Raw genomic sequence first — 18,855 nt, 5'->3', positions numbered from 1 at the left:
TATGCGGCAGTCCTGTGGGCGAAAATGCCTTGTTGATGCTAGAGGTTAGAGGAGAATGGGCCGACTGATTCAAGCTGATAGAAGAGCAACTTTGACTAAAATAACCACTCGTTACAACCGAGGTATGCATCAAAGCATTTGTGAAGCCACAACATGCACAACCTTGAGGCGGATGGGCTACAACAGCGAAAGACCCCACCGGGTACCACTCATCTCCACTACAAATAGGAAAAAGAGGCTACAATTTGCACGAGCTCACCAAAATTGGACAGTTGAAGACTGGAAAAATGTCTCTGTTGAGACATTCAAATGGTAGAGTCAGAATTTGGCGTAATTAGAATGAGAACATGGATCCATCATGTCTTGTTACCACTGTGCAGGCTGGTGGTGGAGGTGTAATGGTGTGGGGGATGTTTTCTTGGCACACTTTAGGCCCCTTAGTGCCAATTGGGCATCGTTTAAATGCCACGGGCTACCTGAGCATTGTTTCTGATCATGTCCATCCCTTCATGACCACCATGTACCCATCCTCTGATGGCTACTTCCAGCAGGATAATGCACCATGTCACAAAGCTCGAATAATTTCAGATTGGTTTCTTGAACATGACAATGAGTTCACTGTACTAAAATGGCCCCCACAGTCACCAGATCTCAACCCAATAGAGCCTATTTGGGATGTGGTGGAACGGGAGCTTCGTGCCCTGGATGTGCATCCCACAAATCTCCATCAACTGCAAGATGCTATCCTATCAATATGGGCCAACATTTCTAAAGAGGGCATCGTTTAAATGCCACGGGCTACCTGAGCATTGTTTCTGATCATGTCCATCCCTTCATGACCACCATGTACCCATCCTCTGATGGCTACTTCCAGCAGGATAATGCACCATGTCACAAAGCTCGAATCATTTCAGATTGGTTTCTTGAACATGACAATGAGTTCACTGTACTAAAATGGCCCCCACAGTCACCAGATCTCAACCCAATAGAGCCTATTTGGGATGTGATGGAACGGGAGCTTCGTGCCCTGGATGTGCATCCCACAAATCTCCATCAACTGCAAGATGCTATCCTATCAATATGGGCCAACATTTCTAAAGAATGCTTTCAGCACCTTGTTGAATCAATACCACGTAGAATTAAGGCAGTTCTGAAGGCGAAAGGGGGTCAAACAACGTATTAGTATGGTGTTCCTAATAATCCTTTAGGCGAGTGTACGTGCATGCGTACTTTACGTAAATCTGGAAGATTCCACCAGGTGGCAGTGCGAGATATCATCATGGTGAGAAAACATTTGGCTTCCCTGTGTTGTGAATTGTCTGAAACATCCATTAAATTCCGAGGACAACCTGCCACAATATCTCTGAAAAGGATGTTTAATGATTACAGCTATCAATCCAGTGATGCGCCCATTCCAGCAGGCATCGGGCATCAGAAAGAAACAAAATCCCTAGACGGGACATCAGCTCATCGCAAGGTGAACACAAGCGTACACATACACTAGCGTCATTTTAGTGTCACCAAATCCCTAAAACTTCATGTCTTTGGAAGAAAACCAGAGCACACTTTGGAAACCCACCAGGAAAACATACAAACTACAAAATGCTACCGCTCTGCCACCGTGCAGCCACAACATGTGTAATTATTATCAGTATTAATTATTTAAATGAAGTTAACGACTTATCTGTAAAAAGTAACATACATACTTTAATGCATTTCATCATGAAAATGATATCAAGTATAAATCTAAGGATTTTAAATGTCCAGAGAGCTGGAATATCATAAATGTTAATATCAAACATTTATGACAATCTACTTTAATGATAAAGCTAACTATGAGGTTGAAGTGGACATTTCGAGATTAAAGCCGAAGTTTACACTTTAATCGCAAAATAGACCGTTTCACCATGTCCTTCATTTTTTTTCTCTCTACGGCTCAAATACGCTACATTCTGATGATGTTGTGAAGGTACAAAAAAAAAAAAAAGACAGCACAGAAGATGGTATGCGAGACCTTCAAAATGTATCATGTCATTACCTTGGGGAATGCTTGAATATAAAAGCACCACAAATGCATTTGTATGTCGGCATTTTGCTTCACCACATCGAATCATTCATCAAACATGGAAGCATGCACATCGATCTTGGACAATCCGCATAGCCGCTTTCTGTCACATGTAGAAACAGCAACTCTGACATCACATTCCAACTTTTATCACACTGACCCCCTCTCACCCCCCTGACTTTTTGCTGGTATTGCAACTCACACACGCATTGTGTTAATTTCTGAGGATGTGCTTAGAGGACGCATCAAATGAACGCTGGGAACACGTGGCAGCCATGATGCGTGCGCATTGATGTTCTGAGCGTGAATTATAAATGAGCCCTTACACGAGATGCTCCCCAGAAGTGTCTCATATTGTCAGCAAAGACGTCCCTCTTCACTTTCTAAATAAAAAAAAGGCAAGCTTTACTTCTTTATACCTACTTGTCTTTTCTTTATTGCCTCTCTTAATACTGCAGAGGACACTAAACTAATGTTTTTTGAATTGCTGGTAATGCCAGTGAGGCACATTACCACAGGCCAGCGAGTGGGGAATGTGACAATGTGTGCCGTCATCAGCCACTGAGGGTCCTCCATCTTTGGTCCATATAACACCATGTTTCACCTGGCTTTCTTCAATGGTCTCTGAGATCAGGAATGCCTAATCAACCAGAGGCAGCCAGCACAACCAGAGCAGCCCTGTTATGTTGTAAATTGGGCCAGTGTCCCAATGGTTTCCACAGGACAGCTCTGGTTTGTAACTGGTTCACCAACAATCCAAGATTCAACAACATCTTTCTGTCTTCAGAGGAGTTTTTATTTTTCAGTATGGTGGAGGAAAGTCTACAACCGATAATCCCACATTCGCGCTCATCTCCACCAGATCATAGAGGAAGCTTACTTGGACATCACAGTTGAGGCTTACAAGGAATGGACAAAGCATGCAAGGGTTGTTTTCCCCCACTGCCTGGCCAGAGCTCACATTACAAGACTGTCCTAACCATAGAAGGAATTCTGCAGCTGAACAGAATTTTCTTTCCAATTATTTATGTATTGTGTTGTACATTATTAAAGCAGTGTTTCCCTTTTTTTTGGGGGGGGGCTCAATTTTTTATACAAAAACTTTTCCAGACACACCACTATTTTATTAACGACAAACACATTATATCTCATACATGTGTTCAACTCTCCAAAGGGGTTGGACTACCAGAAAACCCAGAAAAAAATCCGCTCTGAGATTAGCGATCACAGACACAACACTTAGTTTCCACGTTGCTGGCATCTCCCAGCTGCTTTTCTGGTATTCACTGATCTCCTGAAAGATTCGCTGACGACTACACACCCAGTGCACGTGGACACTAGTAACCTGGAGACGTGTCTGAAGTGTTCTAAGTGCCGTGTCCACAACATAGCAATCACAGAGCTGCTTTAATGCCAACTTCTCCGGGTAGTCCTGTCCTTCTCAGACACATCCCGACAGAGGAGGTTTTCTCTCTCAGGTTCAGACCCAGATCCACTACACTATTATTTAAAAGGCACACCTGGGTAGTTCTCATGATGCACACTGCTTTAAAGGATAACATTTTTTAGATAACTTCTACATTTATTGTTTATATAGTGTTCATTATGTAAAGAGATGTGAGGGGGGTGCATAAGTAACATTACTCATTGCAGTAACAAGTTTTGCAGCAGTGTTTTGAATTGATCTCAGCATGGTGTATGGCTATGTTGTAGTGTATGTTTTTTGAGGGCTTTTCGTGATGTCTGAAGGCAAGGTTTGGTATTGATACATGATTACAAAGTTTTGAGTAGAGTGTTTAGTTTTGACCTGGAAGTTTGGAGAGTTGAATGTGTAGTTATGAAATTGTGTTTAGAGTTTGGGGAAATGGGGTTTATTTTCAAGAAATGTGTTTAAGCAATTGAGAAAAAATAGTAGTAGCTTTTCTAAGTGAACTGCCTCAATTGAACTCAACCAGATTCATGGGTTTACTGCTTGCAGCTTTTAACAACTGACAGAAAGTAAAATGGCCTTGATTGTATTTTTGAAAGTACAGTTATGCTTTGTGACTCTCTGGGGTAGGGAATATGTTTTGGGCCCATGATTATACAATATTCTAAGTTTATTACACTAAATAAGATGCAAAAAGTTGCAAGAAACATCAGACACAATGACCACGGCACAAGCAAATTATGTGTGTGAGACTGGCTGCTGACACAAAAATATGTGGTGCCCCCCCCAGCAACAAAGTGTGTAGTTCCCCAGTTCTTCAGTGAACTGTAACTTTTTACAAAATGTATCTAAATTTGCATGTATATTTAAGGTAGCAAACAATAAAAATTATTAATATTACAGATACAAAAGAAATCCAATAAAACACTAAGCACAAAATGACAAACAATCATGGCACAGTCCAGTTTAACACATGGGGTTATAGCTATGAAATTAAATCTTCTGTGCGCTGTCTCCTGAAAGTTATGTAAAGTTCTGCCCTACCATGATGTTGATATAAATGAAGACTTGTAAGGCGTTGGGAGCACTCTCCAGGTGAAAAATGTTCAATCCTAGATGAAATCATACAAACAAGCAGGCACAGGACAAGAACATAAAAATCCTGACAAAACTGTAATCTAATGGGTGTAATTCTAATCTAATCATGTAGTGAAGTGTTGAAACAAAAAGACACCTGATGATCTTATAGCTCCCTTTTATAAAACTATGATTCGTTCTGCCCAATGGGCAAGTTCATTAAAGTAGCACAGTGTCTGTGGTTTTCTGCAATAGGTTGTAAAACTCACAGAATAATTTCCATTTAATTACTGATGACAAAACTCCAAATAGCTGGATCCGCAAATCATTAACCCACAAATCACAAGGGACAACTTGTACAACTTTTTAGATAGAACTTTTATTTGTCCCTGGGGAGAAATTTGGCTTTTGTATTTATTCTTAAGACAACTTTGGAAAACTTACACTTGCAGTCCCCTTTCTTAGAACAATATGATCTCTCCATAATCACAGGTACAAGACAAGGAAAAAAAAAATCAACGGCTTATATTTCACCATTTAAATCAACACTACTTTGCAGCTTTTATTTCCTTTAAAGTCACAACAGCACAATGTATGGACTGGGGACATTGGACCATTATGTGTTTAACTAGTTTCATATGTGTATATTTTGTAAATTTACATTGAAAAACGCAGTGAACTCAAACTGATCAAAATAGGCACACTGAAGAGTGCTGCTGTAAAGATTCCTGTAAGCCCATCATCAAACATGTTTTCTGTCAGTGTTAGAGCTGCATACCTCCTTCATGCAGTCCTAAATTTAGGATGTGCAGATTTTCAGAATTGTGAACCATTTTACCAAAAAGATTCAAAGGTAGATGTATCCAATGAATTAAATTTCAAGAGTGTTTTCCACAACATTTTTTGGCAACTTCCCCACCATAACTGAGTTTGGTTAGGAAAAAAGATTTCAGAAATTTATTCTGGAACCAAGCCTTAAATTCACTCTAAACTTTATGTAAAATGGGTATTACTTGTAAAAACTGCTGTGAATGCATTATTTTACAAACTAAGTTTAGACTCTGTTTCAGTTTTCCATTATCATGAAAACAACTAAAATGTTATTTGATATCTCACATATATTACTGATATGTGTCACTTTTCAGTTAAAATATTATTTAAAGTATAAAATTACATATTCAAATTTACTGGTGTTTGTTCTCTCCCTAAAATAGAACTATCACTAAATGTACAACAAACTATAGAATTAGCCACTTTGCTCATTACAAAATGACTGAAGATCCATGCCACTCGTTTAGAAACTGGGACAAGTATAACTATTTTAGTAACAAATACTATACAGTATCTCACAATCAATAGTCTGATGGCTGTTTTCTAAGTTTACACATACACTTAGCACATATTTTAAAATAAGAAATGTAGCATTTTTTAATATTACAGAACATACTTTAATATACACTAAAAGTGACAACTGTAGTTTTACTAAAACTGTTAATTATTTTTCTTCATGTAATAACAAATTCAATAAACTTACAATAAGGTAACGTTGGATGGGATGTCATCCTTCTAGCATTGCTTATATTTCTTTTAATCATCTGTTTGAAAAAAGCAATACGTTTTGTTAAAATATGCTTGCTGTTTATTTAGTGAAGTAGGTCTGTTTCTTAGTGTTAACCAAAAATACCACCAATGAAGAAAACAAATGTAACGTTGCCCAAAAAGAAACACACACTGATGAAGTCTTTAAAAATGTACATTTTGCAACAGAAAAAAGCACACATGAAAACATACACTGATAGCAGCAACTTAATTCATTAAGATCATAACTCATGTGGTTTATTTCAATCTTTACACCAAACATGTGGAAACCTCGTTACTTACAACATTCTCTACACAAAACTGAGTGTTAAATGCTCCTTGGACTATAATCTTACCTCCTTTTTTGCCAAATCCTTTCTGATTCCATTTAATTTAGCTGTATTTTCCTGAACAATGAATGACTAGCAACACAGAGGAAGAGGCATGTAAAGGAAACAGAGGTAAACAGAAATGTTTTAACTGAAAAGGTGGAGGGAAGATAAGGAACATAGTGGGTAAAGAAACATTCAATACCTGCTTATATGAATATGGTCTAAAAATTGCAAAATGTTTTGTGGTACCACAGGAAATACTGACATGTTTACGGTATATAAAATAATGCATAGCTGTGACCATAAAATATCTTCTAGCACAGTATGGCTCGCTATATGTCTACTGATGTTAAACACTTTGAGACCCCCCATTCCAGGAAAGCATTTTAGGATTTGCTCCCCTACTGGAACTCTATGACCTATTGACAGAGAAAGAATTGTGACTTTGTTACATTATGATTAAGTGATGACAGAGTTTCTTGTGCTCTGCTTTAAATATTGTCCATTATTGGATGTTGGTTTTGTACTTTCCTACTAATTACACAAATGCATTGTATATGTTTAGATTTTTTTTAAGCTTCATATGAAAAAGAGTATTAATAGTAATAATATACATCAGATATCATTATTAATAGGATTCACATTGGAAAATAGTAAAGACTCAATGCATTATACAAAAAGATTGAATACTTGGAAACTGTCACTGTTTAACGAAAATGCTTAACTATCACTTGTTAAAATAAGTCAAATGTGAGATGTTGCATTTACAGCAAACTTATGAAATGCTTGTAATTATACTTTAGTATACTTTAGGAACATCTGACAAAAAGATCTAAAAACACTGAAGCAGCAAACTTTTTAAAAACCAATACTTGTGTCATTCTCAAAACTTTTTGCCACGACTGCACATGGATTAAATGATCTAAGAAAATAATTCTTATTGCGGCCTGCTTATAGCTTTATTTATACTTTGTTTCCATCTACCTTTATTTTGAAATTCTGTGGTACCCTTTATTCCCTTGGTGCATTAAGTATGTGCTTATTTTGTTTAATGGTTAATCTATGGCTACCTTATTATAACTGCTGGTACCCTGCTTCACAGGTTTCTTCAATGATTGTAGGGATGGGGAAAAAGGTCCCTCTTCAAAGTCCAAACATGTGATGAAATATAAAAATAATTTCAGAAAGAAGGGTTGGGGCAGAGATGGGGGTCCTATTCAAAGTCTCAATTGTCTTATATAAAACAGTTTCTATGGGAATTGGGGTCAAGGGATTGGTGTTAATTATTTTGAGAAGATGTGGTGTGCACAGGTATACATATATTTACTACCAGTAATGCAAAAGAGGAAAACACACTTCAAGCACTGATTCTCATAGACTACAGAAGGCAACCTGTAGGCATACATTAAATCGCATCACAAATTTATTTTTTGTTAGCAGCAATCTGCAATAACAACATCTAAATAATTGTCAATGGTTTGTAGTACTTTATTTCCCTAGTTTATTGCATCTCCACATTATTTTTAGGTGCTCAGTCAATTCATTTTGTAACTGCTTGTAACTGTAATTGACCCTTCAAAAATGGAGAGAAAAGTTTTGAAGATAAAAAATGTAGTTTTATCTTTATGTCATACAGCACACAAAATATACCACCACCATAAACAAATTTTAACATTAACAAAACAAAGTTAGATGGACCTCTACTGCCATTATATCATGTATTTTCTACAGTACTCATGTGTTTATATAAATTCAATTGCTGAAGCAAACACTACAATAGTTTTAGGACCTGTAGGCTACTACTCAGCTGCATGTGAACATTCAAATTTATGTCTAGCAAGATGACGCCTGTGTGGACTGAGTAGGCACCTTTTCCCCTAGCTAGCTTTTAATTTTTTTTGTCTGGGGTATTTTATTAAACTGCATCCGGCTCGCAAGTGGTCCTCCAGTTAACAGGCAAAACTTGAGGGTTGGTGGCAGGATTGGCACTCCAGCCACCATGAAAACTTCACAAAGCTCCAAAATGGCAGACAGGACTCCTTTCTGCTTTCCGTGGGGGTAGCTCTGCTGCGCTCGGTGATTGATGGGTGCCTGTGAGGTGACACCATTCTGGCCATGGGTGACTTCAATGCAACCTCTAGCACTGACACGGCTGGCAATGAGGATTGTGTCTGTCCACATGGGTCTGGCGACTGTCGTGTAATATGCTGCGGGTCACTGGATCCCGGTTCCAGCAGCTTACGCTGCATCATTGTACTTGGTACTGCAATACTGACCACAGACTACTTGTTGCTACTAAATTATCCAGCTTGGGTCCAGTAGGCTACCATCTACTATGAGAATGAGGTTGGACCTGACCAGACTCCAAGATAAGGCTGTTTCTAATAATCTGCATGCAGTTTGTGTGAGGAACTTGCAGACTTGGGTGTGACTGCCGATCCTGATGTAATGTGGGAGGACTTCCGTGACAAGACCCTGAAAGACGCTGAGGGTTGTGGTGGTGTTGCTGGTGTTCCCAGAAAGAGGTATTTCAGCTTGCAGGGCACCTTGGATATCATCAAGAGGAGCTGCAGCACATGGCTTGATGGAAACTTGTTCTGTACCGGAAATTGGGAAGGACACCTGCAAGGGTTCTGAGGACAGATATTGAGGCGTTTATTAGAGGAATCAGTGAGCAAGTGACACACCATCTGTGGTCTACTGACCCACATCCTACTTACATTCGAAGCATTACACACATCCGAATCTGTTCCTTGGAGGATCGCAAACAAGGCGGGTGATGGAATGGTCCTTACAGATGACACTGTAGTTGTGACCCGTTGGGTTGTTTAAAACTGATTCCCGAGCTAGGACACTGGACATCTCTGGGTCCACAGTTCTTGAGGTTGATCCTCTAATTAGCTGTGAACCACCCAATCTTACAGATTGCACAAGCAGTGGACCAGCTGAGGGTAGGGAAGGCTGAAGGTATCTTTGGTATCTGGGGTGAACTTCTCCAGGATGGTGGAAAGGCTGTCCTACTGGCATTGCAAGGAATCTTTGCTTCCATACGGGAGACAGATCACATCCCAACTGACTGGCAACAGGACTTGCTTTCCCTATCTGGAAAGGGAAGGGTAATCTCCTGGACTGCAGCAACTACAGGGGATAACACTGCTCTTGGTGCTGGGTAAGATCCTTGCTAGGGTCGTCTTCAATAGGATCCATGAACACTTGCTCACCTACTAGTGACCAGAGCAGTCTGGTTTTATGCCCAAGAGGTCTACCATCAACTGCATCCTGGCACTGAGGGTTCTTATGAAGTACAAATGCGAATATTGGCAGGGTTTTTTTTTTTGAAGCCTCTGTCCATTTTCGTAAAGCGTTTAACCCTATGGGACATTGCACAACTTTGCAGAATCTCCCCCAAAATTGGTGGATCTAATGGCCGGCCAGTACACTGGTACTGTGAGTACTGTGCAGATGCATAACCTCTGTGTTTTTACCAGTTGATTCTGGGATTCCTCAGAGGTGTGCTCTTGCCCCTACTGTGTTCAGTGCTTGCATGGACTGGGTGTTTGGGAAGGTTATGAGGTCCGGTAGCTACGGCACATCTGTTTGTGAAGAAAGATTCACTGATCCTGACTTTGCCAAAAATGCTGGCTCTGATTGGGGCTCTTGAGAAACTACGCAAGGAATCCGAGTGTCTGGGCTTGCAAGTGTCCTGGATAGAAACCAGAAAGATACAGACCTTGGATGACTTCTTGGGCATAGCTATCAGTACTGTGTCTCTCTGCCGGGAGAATGTTGACCTTGCGGAGATGTTTACTTACCTTGGCAGCAACATTCATGTCTCTGGTGACTCTTCCTGAGAAGTCAGTAGACAGATTGGGAGAGAATGAGGGGTAATGAGGCCGCTGGAAAGGGGTGTGTGGCACTCCTGATATCTCTGCAAAAGGACAAATGTCCAAATGTTTAAAGTCCTGGTGCTTCCTGTTTTACTACACGTTTGCGAGATATGAACGCTTATCCTGTGACCTAAGACGAAGACTGGACTCCTCCTGTATTGTTCTCTTTGGAGAATTTTTGGGTGCCGCTGGTTTGACATTGTCTCAAATGAGTGGATGCTTAGAGTCTCAAATGAGGCCATGTGGTGCATTTTCCTGAGGCTGATCCAGCTCATTGCCGAGGACCCAAGCGGTTGGATCAGGCCAAGGAGAAGCCCACATAACACTTGGCTGTGGCAGATAGATGGTCATTTTTGGAGGGTGGCACTGGAACGCGTGTCTGCCATGGGGTTTACCAACCGGAATCCTGAGCTGTTTTATTGTGTGGGGATGCGGCAACATGCTGTATCAGTGCACATTCCCTGACCTGACCTGTTTGTCATGTAGATGTGAGGCAGTATTGGCCATCATCTTCACCTTCTTTTTCTACCTTCACAGTTGTACCATAATATGTAGCATTGTATCTTAAGGTAATGGAACACCCACTACACACCATGCTCAACACTTTTGTTACAAGAAACAAAGCCAGCTTCCTGATATACTAAACAGCAGTAAAAATCATATAAAAACATTCTCCCAGTTGGCAAATTTGTAATTGCAACAAAATAAGCTGCAATACCCTCTACCAAAAAACACAGTTGTCACAATAAAACCATGAAGTGTATGGAGTTATTTTTTTTTCAATAAACCACACAGATATCTGATGTTTGTCACTCTCTTAAATGTACACTGCAGCAATGACATTTTCCTAACAAAAACGAGAACTAGAACAAAAAATATTGTTTTTCGTTTTACAAGAATGAGAACTGAAATTAAGACAAACAGAGAAACTAAAACTAAATAAAAATAAAAATTAGTGATAAGTGAATGAACTAAAATGAGAATGAAAATTGAGTAAAAACGAAAAAACAACAATAGCATTTTTGTTCAATTCAGTTCAGTCATGCAGAAGGGTTTTTGTAGGTTGCCCTGAGCATTCAGTTATGTTGCACTGTTTACTATGCTGTGATCTCTGAGTTTTAGTGCAGGACCAGCTGGATCAGTACTTGGTACTTAGTGGAAGCCCAGCACTTCAGTACAGGGACGTGCGGTGGGGGGCCATTATGAAAAGTAAAAAAACTAATAATGATAACATAAAATAAATTTGTCCACTGGTCTGTGCTATAAATTTGTATTCTGTATGATTCCAATAATTTTGATCATTTTTCTAGTCAAAATCTCTGAATCTGCACATTTCCCAATCAAACACAAGGGAGATATCACAAATATAATGTTTGCAGACATGTTTATTATACACTTTGACTTCCACAGTCTGGCTAATATCTTTAATGAAAGTGTGTGACATATTTAGTCTTGCTGATCGGACATAAAACCACAGTGAAAAGGCAGAAGGTGAGGCAGACCGTGCCGCTCCGAAGGGGGCGGATATCAGCCCAACAGGTGCTTGTTGCTGTTGTTCTATGCAGATGCTCCAGATGCCAATAAGTTAGATATCAGAAAGTCAAGTGCACTGCAGCGGTTCGTTTGATTTTATTTTTTGTTGTGACAGACTGCCAAAATGGAAGTTTAAGATTTTTAAAACTAAAGGAAAATAAGGAGGACTTTTACAAGAAAGTGACAGAGATTTTCATGGAAAGAGATAGGTACATGGATTTCAATTTTATAAAAAAAAATAGGATCAGACGAAGGGAAAAAATCCAATATTTAAAAACTAAATTTTGACATTAAATAAAATATTCTTTTGTTTTTCTTGTTATCCTTTTGTTGAACAGTCTGTGTTAACATTGATTAAAGCCACGGAATTAAAAGCTTTCAAAAACAACTAAATATTTCAATTAAGGTCAAAATTGAAATCCATGTTTTTTTGTTCTTTACTCTATACTTTCATTTGTATTGAATGAGTAATAATTGAGGAATTGCAATGCCGTTATAAATGTGACGTTCTTTCTTAGCCAAATATGTGCCTTACCTATGTGTGTGTAAAGAATGCTAATGAGATATTAAATATAACCAGTAGTCAATGTGCATGCTACCATATATTTGTAAATCTGACTCTGAAGGAGTCCATGTCTCACCAGCCGTGAACCTCACCGCACGTCACTGCTTCAGTACTGGCAGCAGAATTCGTAAACATACAGTCTGTTGGTGCCTTTCATAGTGCCTAGGACCCGGAGTGTGCACCTGCATTACAGGTGTTCATAGATAGATAGATAGATAGACACTGTATTAATCCCAAGGGGAAATTCACATAATCCAGCAGCAGTATACTGATCAAGCGAATATTTTCACTGTGTGACTATCTGTGCAATGGACGTCATTGCAACATGAATAAATCTCTCGAAATGCATGCTTGTTTATAGCTTAACAGCAACGTGCTTGCACAGGCTTGTTTCTTGGTTTGAATCATTTAATCTTGCTGACTGTACTCATTAGGCCACTTAATCTGTTTGGTCATTGATAGTCAAGCTGTGTTTAACGGCATTATGAACTGTGAGTGTATTTTGTTGACTGAAACATAACTTGCATTGAAATATGTGTAGGCAGGTATCTGTAGTCTTGCAACAGAAAAAAAATCTAAAATTGTACTAATATTATGTAAAAAAAAAGTCAGAACTAAATAAAAACTAAAATTTTAAGCACAGAACTAAATAAAAATTGTTGACTCCACTGAAAACTAGAGCAAAATAAAAATAAGAATTTTATAAAATAAAAACTAAAACTACAATTAATACTAAAACCACTACAATACCACTAATACTACAAATAGAATTGAAATATCACTGCGCAGGTGACGTGAAAACAAGCATCTAATTATTAAATTGATGCTTATAAAGTAAGAAACATAACCCATGTTGACTTAAACATAAACTTCAGTGACAACAAAGTTATATTGTACTCTCTTATCTGCCAATTAAATTATAAAAGAAATTGTTTAAGGGTTTAATGAACAAATAAATAAATCAGTGTACACATTTATATAGAGAAGTGTGTTTAATAATTACACTGAAATACATTTATCAGCATATAATTTGTATAATTTAAGGAACAGCGTTATTGTTATACTGTACAACAAGGAGTGTACTTGTGATATGATTATCCAGTTTTATATATTTTTAATTTTTTAGCTTTCAAAAGCTTTACCAGTGTGCTGAAAGAGAGTATCAGCTCACTGAAATTACTGGAATGAATTAGCTTAATTTAATTAGCTTACTGGAATGTTACATTTATGTATCTCCCAGATTCCCACTTGTCATAAGACTGATATTAACCTCTAACATTAGGAGATTCTGAAGACAATTGGAAAAAGAGTACTGAGGAGAATATACTACCAAGACAGCAGGCTAAAAAAACAAAAAGATTGACTGTGGCAAAAGAACTAGCATTCAAATGAAATTTAGTAACAAACAATGTTTTTCAATTATGACCAGCCATAGGGCATAATATTCGAAATTTTATTTACATTTATTATTTAAATTTAAAAATTATACTTATCATGAATAAAAAAGCTGTCTGTAAATAAAACAGATTCAGTTTTTGCTTATGAGCAGAGTGAAATGACTAGATTCACTAAAAACAGTTAGAATGCTTTTTGATAGTCTAAGCTTTCTTTCTCACTTTTGCAGTTATCTGCCTGTACAAACTTCACTAATTGCAATGCATTCAGGTGGTGGAGTAACATAACTGATTTAAAACTTTTTTATGGCTTATAATAGGTCCAGCAAGAAACAAGTAATACATAAAGGGTTTCAGGGAAAAATCAAAAACCTATAAGACTTTTTTTCTCATTTACAGCTCTGGAAAAGTAATACTAGGGTATGAATGTAGAGAAAAGCCAAGCACAATTTCACTTTTTATTGGCTAACCAAAAAATTACAATATGCAAGCTTTTAAGGCAACTCAGTTGCCTCGAAAGCTTGCATATTGTAATCTTTTTAGTTAGCTCTGTAAAAGTAAAGCATCTCTGCCTTGTAAAAATATGTAGTTTTCTTTGATGCGCTAATAACCCAATATGTACGTAACCTTCTCTTCTGCTCTGTTGTCAGTTAGACAACACAATGATATACAATGTACTGTGCCTTCATTTGTTTAGCTGTGCGTCTGCACAAAGATGAAATGCCCTATTTAAATTAATTGTTTTTTGATGATGAATATTTTTTCTCAGAATAAAATTACTTTAAATAAGGGCTGGATTTTTCTTGTTTTGTCAGTGCAAGATTAAGGTAATTCACCAGAAGGTATTTTTTTTTGGTAATCTTATATACTCTTCTTTACTACAGGTTACAATAACTGTTGAGGCGACTGTGGATGTTTGACCTTGCATCCTGTTCCTAAATAAACACATTTCTATTTATCATATTAGATAGAATACAGTTTATTAATCCAAAGGGGAAGTTCAGAGGCATAAAGCAGAAGAAATATAAAAAACAAGGATACAGACACTTATAACAAATAATACAACCAATCGATCAATCAATAAAATAAATATATAAATGTACTGTATATTGTACAGAAATTTCAAAATGAACTTATAGAGTACGTCAGGAGGAAGCACTGAATTTCCTGACAGCAGTTGACATAAAAGATTCCCAGAGGCGCCTCTTAACACACAGTGATGGAATGAGCTTGTGGCTAAAAGTGCTCCAAGAACGTACCTCATGGAAGGGATGGAGGGGATTTTTCAAGATGGCATTCAATATTTGTTCAGGCATTGTGCATCTTCTGAGCTCAGGTTGCTTCCCAGGAGATTGCAGCTTAGAACACAACACTGGCTACTATGGACTGATAAGAATATTTCTAGCAGCTTTCTGCACACATCAATAGACCTGAGTCTCCTTAGGAAGTACAGTCTGCTTTGGCCCTTCTTGTACAATTATAGTATATGAGACTCTTTTCCCACCTATTGGATTCAGTAAGGTTTTGTTACTGCTTTAACGTTACAGCTCTATGCAACTACATGTTCTGGAACTACAAACGATTTATTTTATTTTTAATGCTTTACAAATATACACAATTTTTAGTTTATTCAATGCATGTTTATTTCTTTTGCTTTGTAATTTCAAAATGTTGTATTTTTTTAAACCAGTATTACTCTCTGATACCGTACGTTACTTTTAAACATGGGCTACTCCAAACCCAGTGTTCTTTTCTAGTTTAAATAGCCACTGACTATGCTTTCTTCACTATAATTAATTTGTTTACTTCCCTTTTCCAGGACACTGGCAAAGCATTTACAAAAATTGCTCCAGGTATATTTGTGTGATCAAAAAAACATTATGTTGTAAAAGGGTCTAGGCTGTAAGTTTTACTAATAAAGGTAACAAGCCAACTATTCATAATTACAAAATGGCTGATCATGAAAGTGGAGTGCAAAAACAGATCTGCAAAATACTGCAGCTTTGCAGAGTGTGTCTGCAGTAATTCAATGCCAAAATTAGTGCAGGAAAAACAAACAACTGTTCTTTTATAATCGAATATCAGCTTTTGCCTTTGAATAAGACCTTTTTAAATACATTTGAATTATTTTGGAATAAAGACATTTTATCTGACAGCCCTACTGCATTGCCACTTAAATATTTAAATCCAGATTATATAGCCTGCTATGACCCTTACAAAATGGGTACCATTAGTAATCTTGACCTTTCTTAATGAACCCTTATTAAATGCAGTTGTTCCTGTGCAATGTTTAACAGTGACAAGATAAAACACTATTTGGCACTGTCAAAAATTAAGTGTAACAGCTTAAACCAAGATCCGGACTGATACACATGTCTAATTGCTTAACAAAATAAATAAATAAATAAATAACAACAAAGATGGAGAACTGTACTAAAAACAGACCGCAGACAAAACTTTTATGAACCTGTGGAATATGAAGTGCATCATAAAGCCCTACAAACACCATGTCTTTCACTGATTTTGTTCTTCTACAGATAAAATGGTACAGTAAGAAATTTTACTTTATGTCAGTGATAAAGGCTACGTACAAGTGCTTAAACCTGCATCCATTTTCAAAACCTCAATCCTGAGCTGGGTTGCGGGGAAGCTGGAGCCTATCCCAGCAAGCATTGGGCATTAAAAAGATTGCTATTCATTTAGCAAAAGATGACAGCAGCGCATATGGCATTTCTCTGTCTAATGTCTATGGGATTATGGTGCTTAACGGTGAGAATCCAGTACTAAACAGCCATTGAAAACAACACATCCACTTTCAAGTAGCCTGACCTATAAAGACAAAACTGAAGTATATTAAAAGTGTTGAATGCAACATTAACTCATTTTTTAATTAATGTTATTTTTCTTTTATTGCATTACCAGCACTTGCCTATTGAATTTCATAGCAGTGCAAATTCCATCCCACGGCCACTACCACAGCATCCAAACTATGAAAAGAGTAGACACTAACCCTAGACTGGATGTCATTTCATTTCTAGGCACCCTGAAGCAAAAATCCACCATCACAAAAGGCAAATTTCAGATATGACAATTAATCACATATGCATTTAGAGGATATGAGAATAAAACTTATGCAGACATGGGGAAAATATGAAATCTTATGTGGTGCTGTTGTAATTCATGCTCATAATTCTCATTATCATATTATTATTATTGCACTTACATTTAATTCAAGATTTCCATCAAGAATTAAAAAATGATAATAAACAATTGTTTTGGGAAGACTACTTCTGCAATTTGTAGGGTTCATATTCATACCACACAGCTATTATTACTGTTGCGTGATTTTTTTTAGATACATTGAGATCATAAGCAAAACCTGTAACAAATTTTCCATAGTACAACATAATACATTTTACATTGTATAGTATGACAAAATTACAATTTTGATGCTTTAAAGAAATACGTACCACTGATGCTCCTCTTCCTGTCTGCATGCTTCCCAACCAAGGCATGTTAATTGGTGTCCCAGGACTACTAGGAGTATATGGAGTAGTGCCCTGCACAGACGCATAATCTTCACGGGCATGAATAACCAAGAAATCATCATTTCTATTTGTATTTTAACAGAAAAGAAAAAAAAAATCAAAATATTGCTTTAATAGCTATGATGGAAAGTTAAGATAGTTTCTCATATTTATTTAAACTGGTGACATATTTGAAATGTAACACACTTTAAATTAGTGATTCTCAGATTGATCGGCAGCTGATCTAAATTTGACAATTTTCTTTTTAATTGTCAGAAAAAAATTATATTTTTAGCATCTGCTTCTCCAGACTTTATGGTAATATGGTATGTACTTGTAGAGCTACCTTCATGAAAAATATTACGGTACTTAAGGCAATGCAACTGTAGTTTTGCTGCTGAAACCACCTGTAAATAGAGAGCAGTCAGAAAGACTTTAGGAAAGAGAGAGAAAATGCTGGAATATTGTTACATTAAAAATAATGCAGTAAAGGACAAGGGAACCTTTGTAGTCATCCTTAGATTGGAGAAAAATGGAGGAAATACATTGCACGATATTCTGCTGCAGTTGGAGTTGAAGAAAAGAGAGCCTTCAGCAAAAATTTAAAGAAAACCTGGTTTAATGAATTCAGACCTTTTCATTTTGTCATTTAATTAAAATTGACACACCTCATCTGACTGTGGACAGTGAGTGAGATTGTGTCTAGTACAGCAGTTTAAATTTCGGCTTAGAATAAAGCAGATTAAAAAATAATTTGCTCTAATTGCTTAGTAAACAACAGGCCTGTTAGCTTACAAGCCAAATTTATCATTTTTAATTGTAAACTTCTTAAGCTTGTTAGTTTTGTAGATTTTTGATAAACACCTTAACAACATTTTATCAGAATTATGGATTTTAATTGTGAGAAGACTGCGGTGGGCTGGCGCCCTGCCTGGGGTTTGTTTCCTGCCTTGCGCCCTGTGTTGGCTGGGATTGGCTCCAGCAGACCCCCGTGACCCTGTAGTTATGATATAGCGGGTTGGATAATGGATGGATGGATGAATTATGAAAATAATTAAACTTGGTTTTTATGCTATAAGTATTATTGATAAATATTTTATGTTCATGTTTAATTAGTTAAAAAAAGTATATACAGTGCATCCGGAAAGTATTCACAGCGCATCACTTTTTCCAAATTTTGTTATGTTACAGCCTTATTCCAAAATGGATTAAATTCATTTTTAACCTCAGAATTCTACACACAACACACCATAATGACAACGTAAAAAAAGTTTTCTTGAGGTTTTTGCAAATTTATTAAAAATAAAAAAAACTGAGAAATCAAATGTACATAAAGTATTTACATCCTTTGCTCAATACTTTGTCGATGCACCTTTGGCAGCAATTACAGCCTCAAGTCTTTTTGAATATGATGCCACAAGCTTGGCACACCTATCCTTGGCCAGTTTCACCCATTCCTCTTTGCAGC

The 18,855-nt window shown here is 37.3% G+C and overlaps 1 protein-coding gene across 8 annotated transcripts in view; it reads right to left on the bottom strand.

Moving 5' to 3' along the window:
* The window catches only part of LOC120532692 (dmX-like protein 1), a 315,909-nt gene that overhangs the window by 13,235 nt on the left and 283,819 nt on the right, over window positions 1–18,855 (bottom strand). For 6 of the 8 annotated variants that reach the window (XM_039758971.1, XM_039758976.1, XM_039758974.1 and 3 more), the window contains 3 exons: window positions 17,331–17,472; window positions 6,506–6,571; window positions 6,106–6,166 (listed from right to left, as the gene is read on the bottom strand). In XM_039758971.1, coding sequence (XP_039614905.1) covers window positions 6,106–6,166; window positions 6,506–6,571; window positions 17,331–17,472 — 269 coding nt within the window. The remainder of the gene's footprint in view (window positions 1–6,105; window positions 6,167–6,505; window positions 6,572–17,330; window positions 17,473–18,855) is intronic. The other 2 variants (XM_039758975.1, XM_039758978.1) reach the window with 1 other exon arrangement.

The sequence above is a fragment of the Polypterus senegalus genome, chromosome 7 (assembly GCF_016835505.1).
Source record: "Polypterus senegalus isolate Bchr_013 chromosome 7, ASM1683550v1, whole genome shotgun sequence".
Classification (NCBI taxonomy): Eukaryota; Metazoa; Chordata; class Cladistia; order Polypteriformes; family Polypteridae; genus Polypterus; species Polypterus senegalus.
The sequence above is the reverse complement of the archived record's forward strand: the minus strand, read 5'-3'. Positions and strand labels throughout refer to the sequence as shown.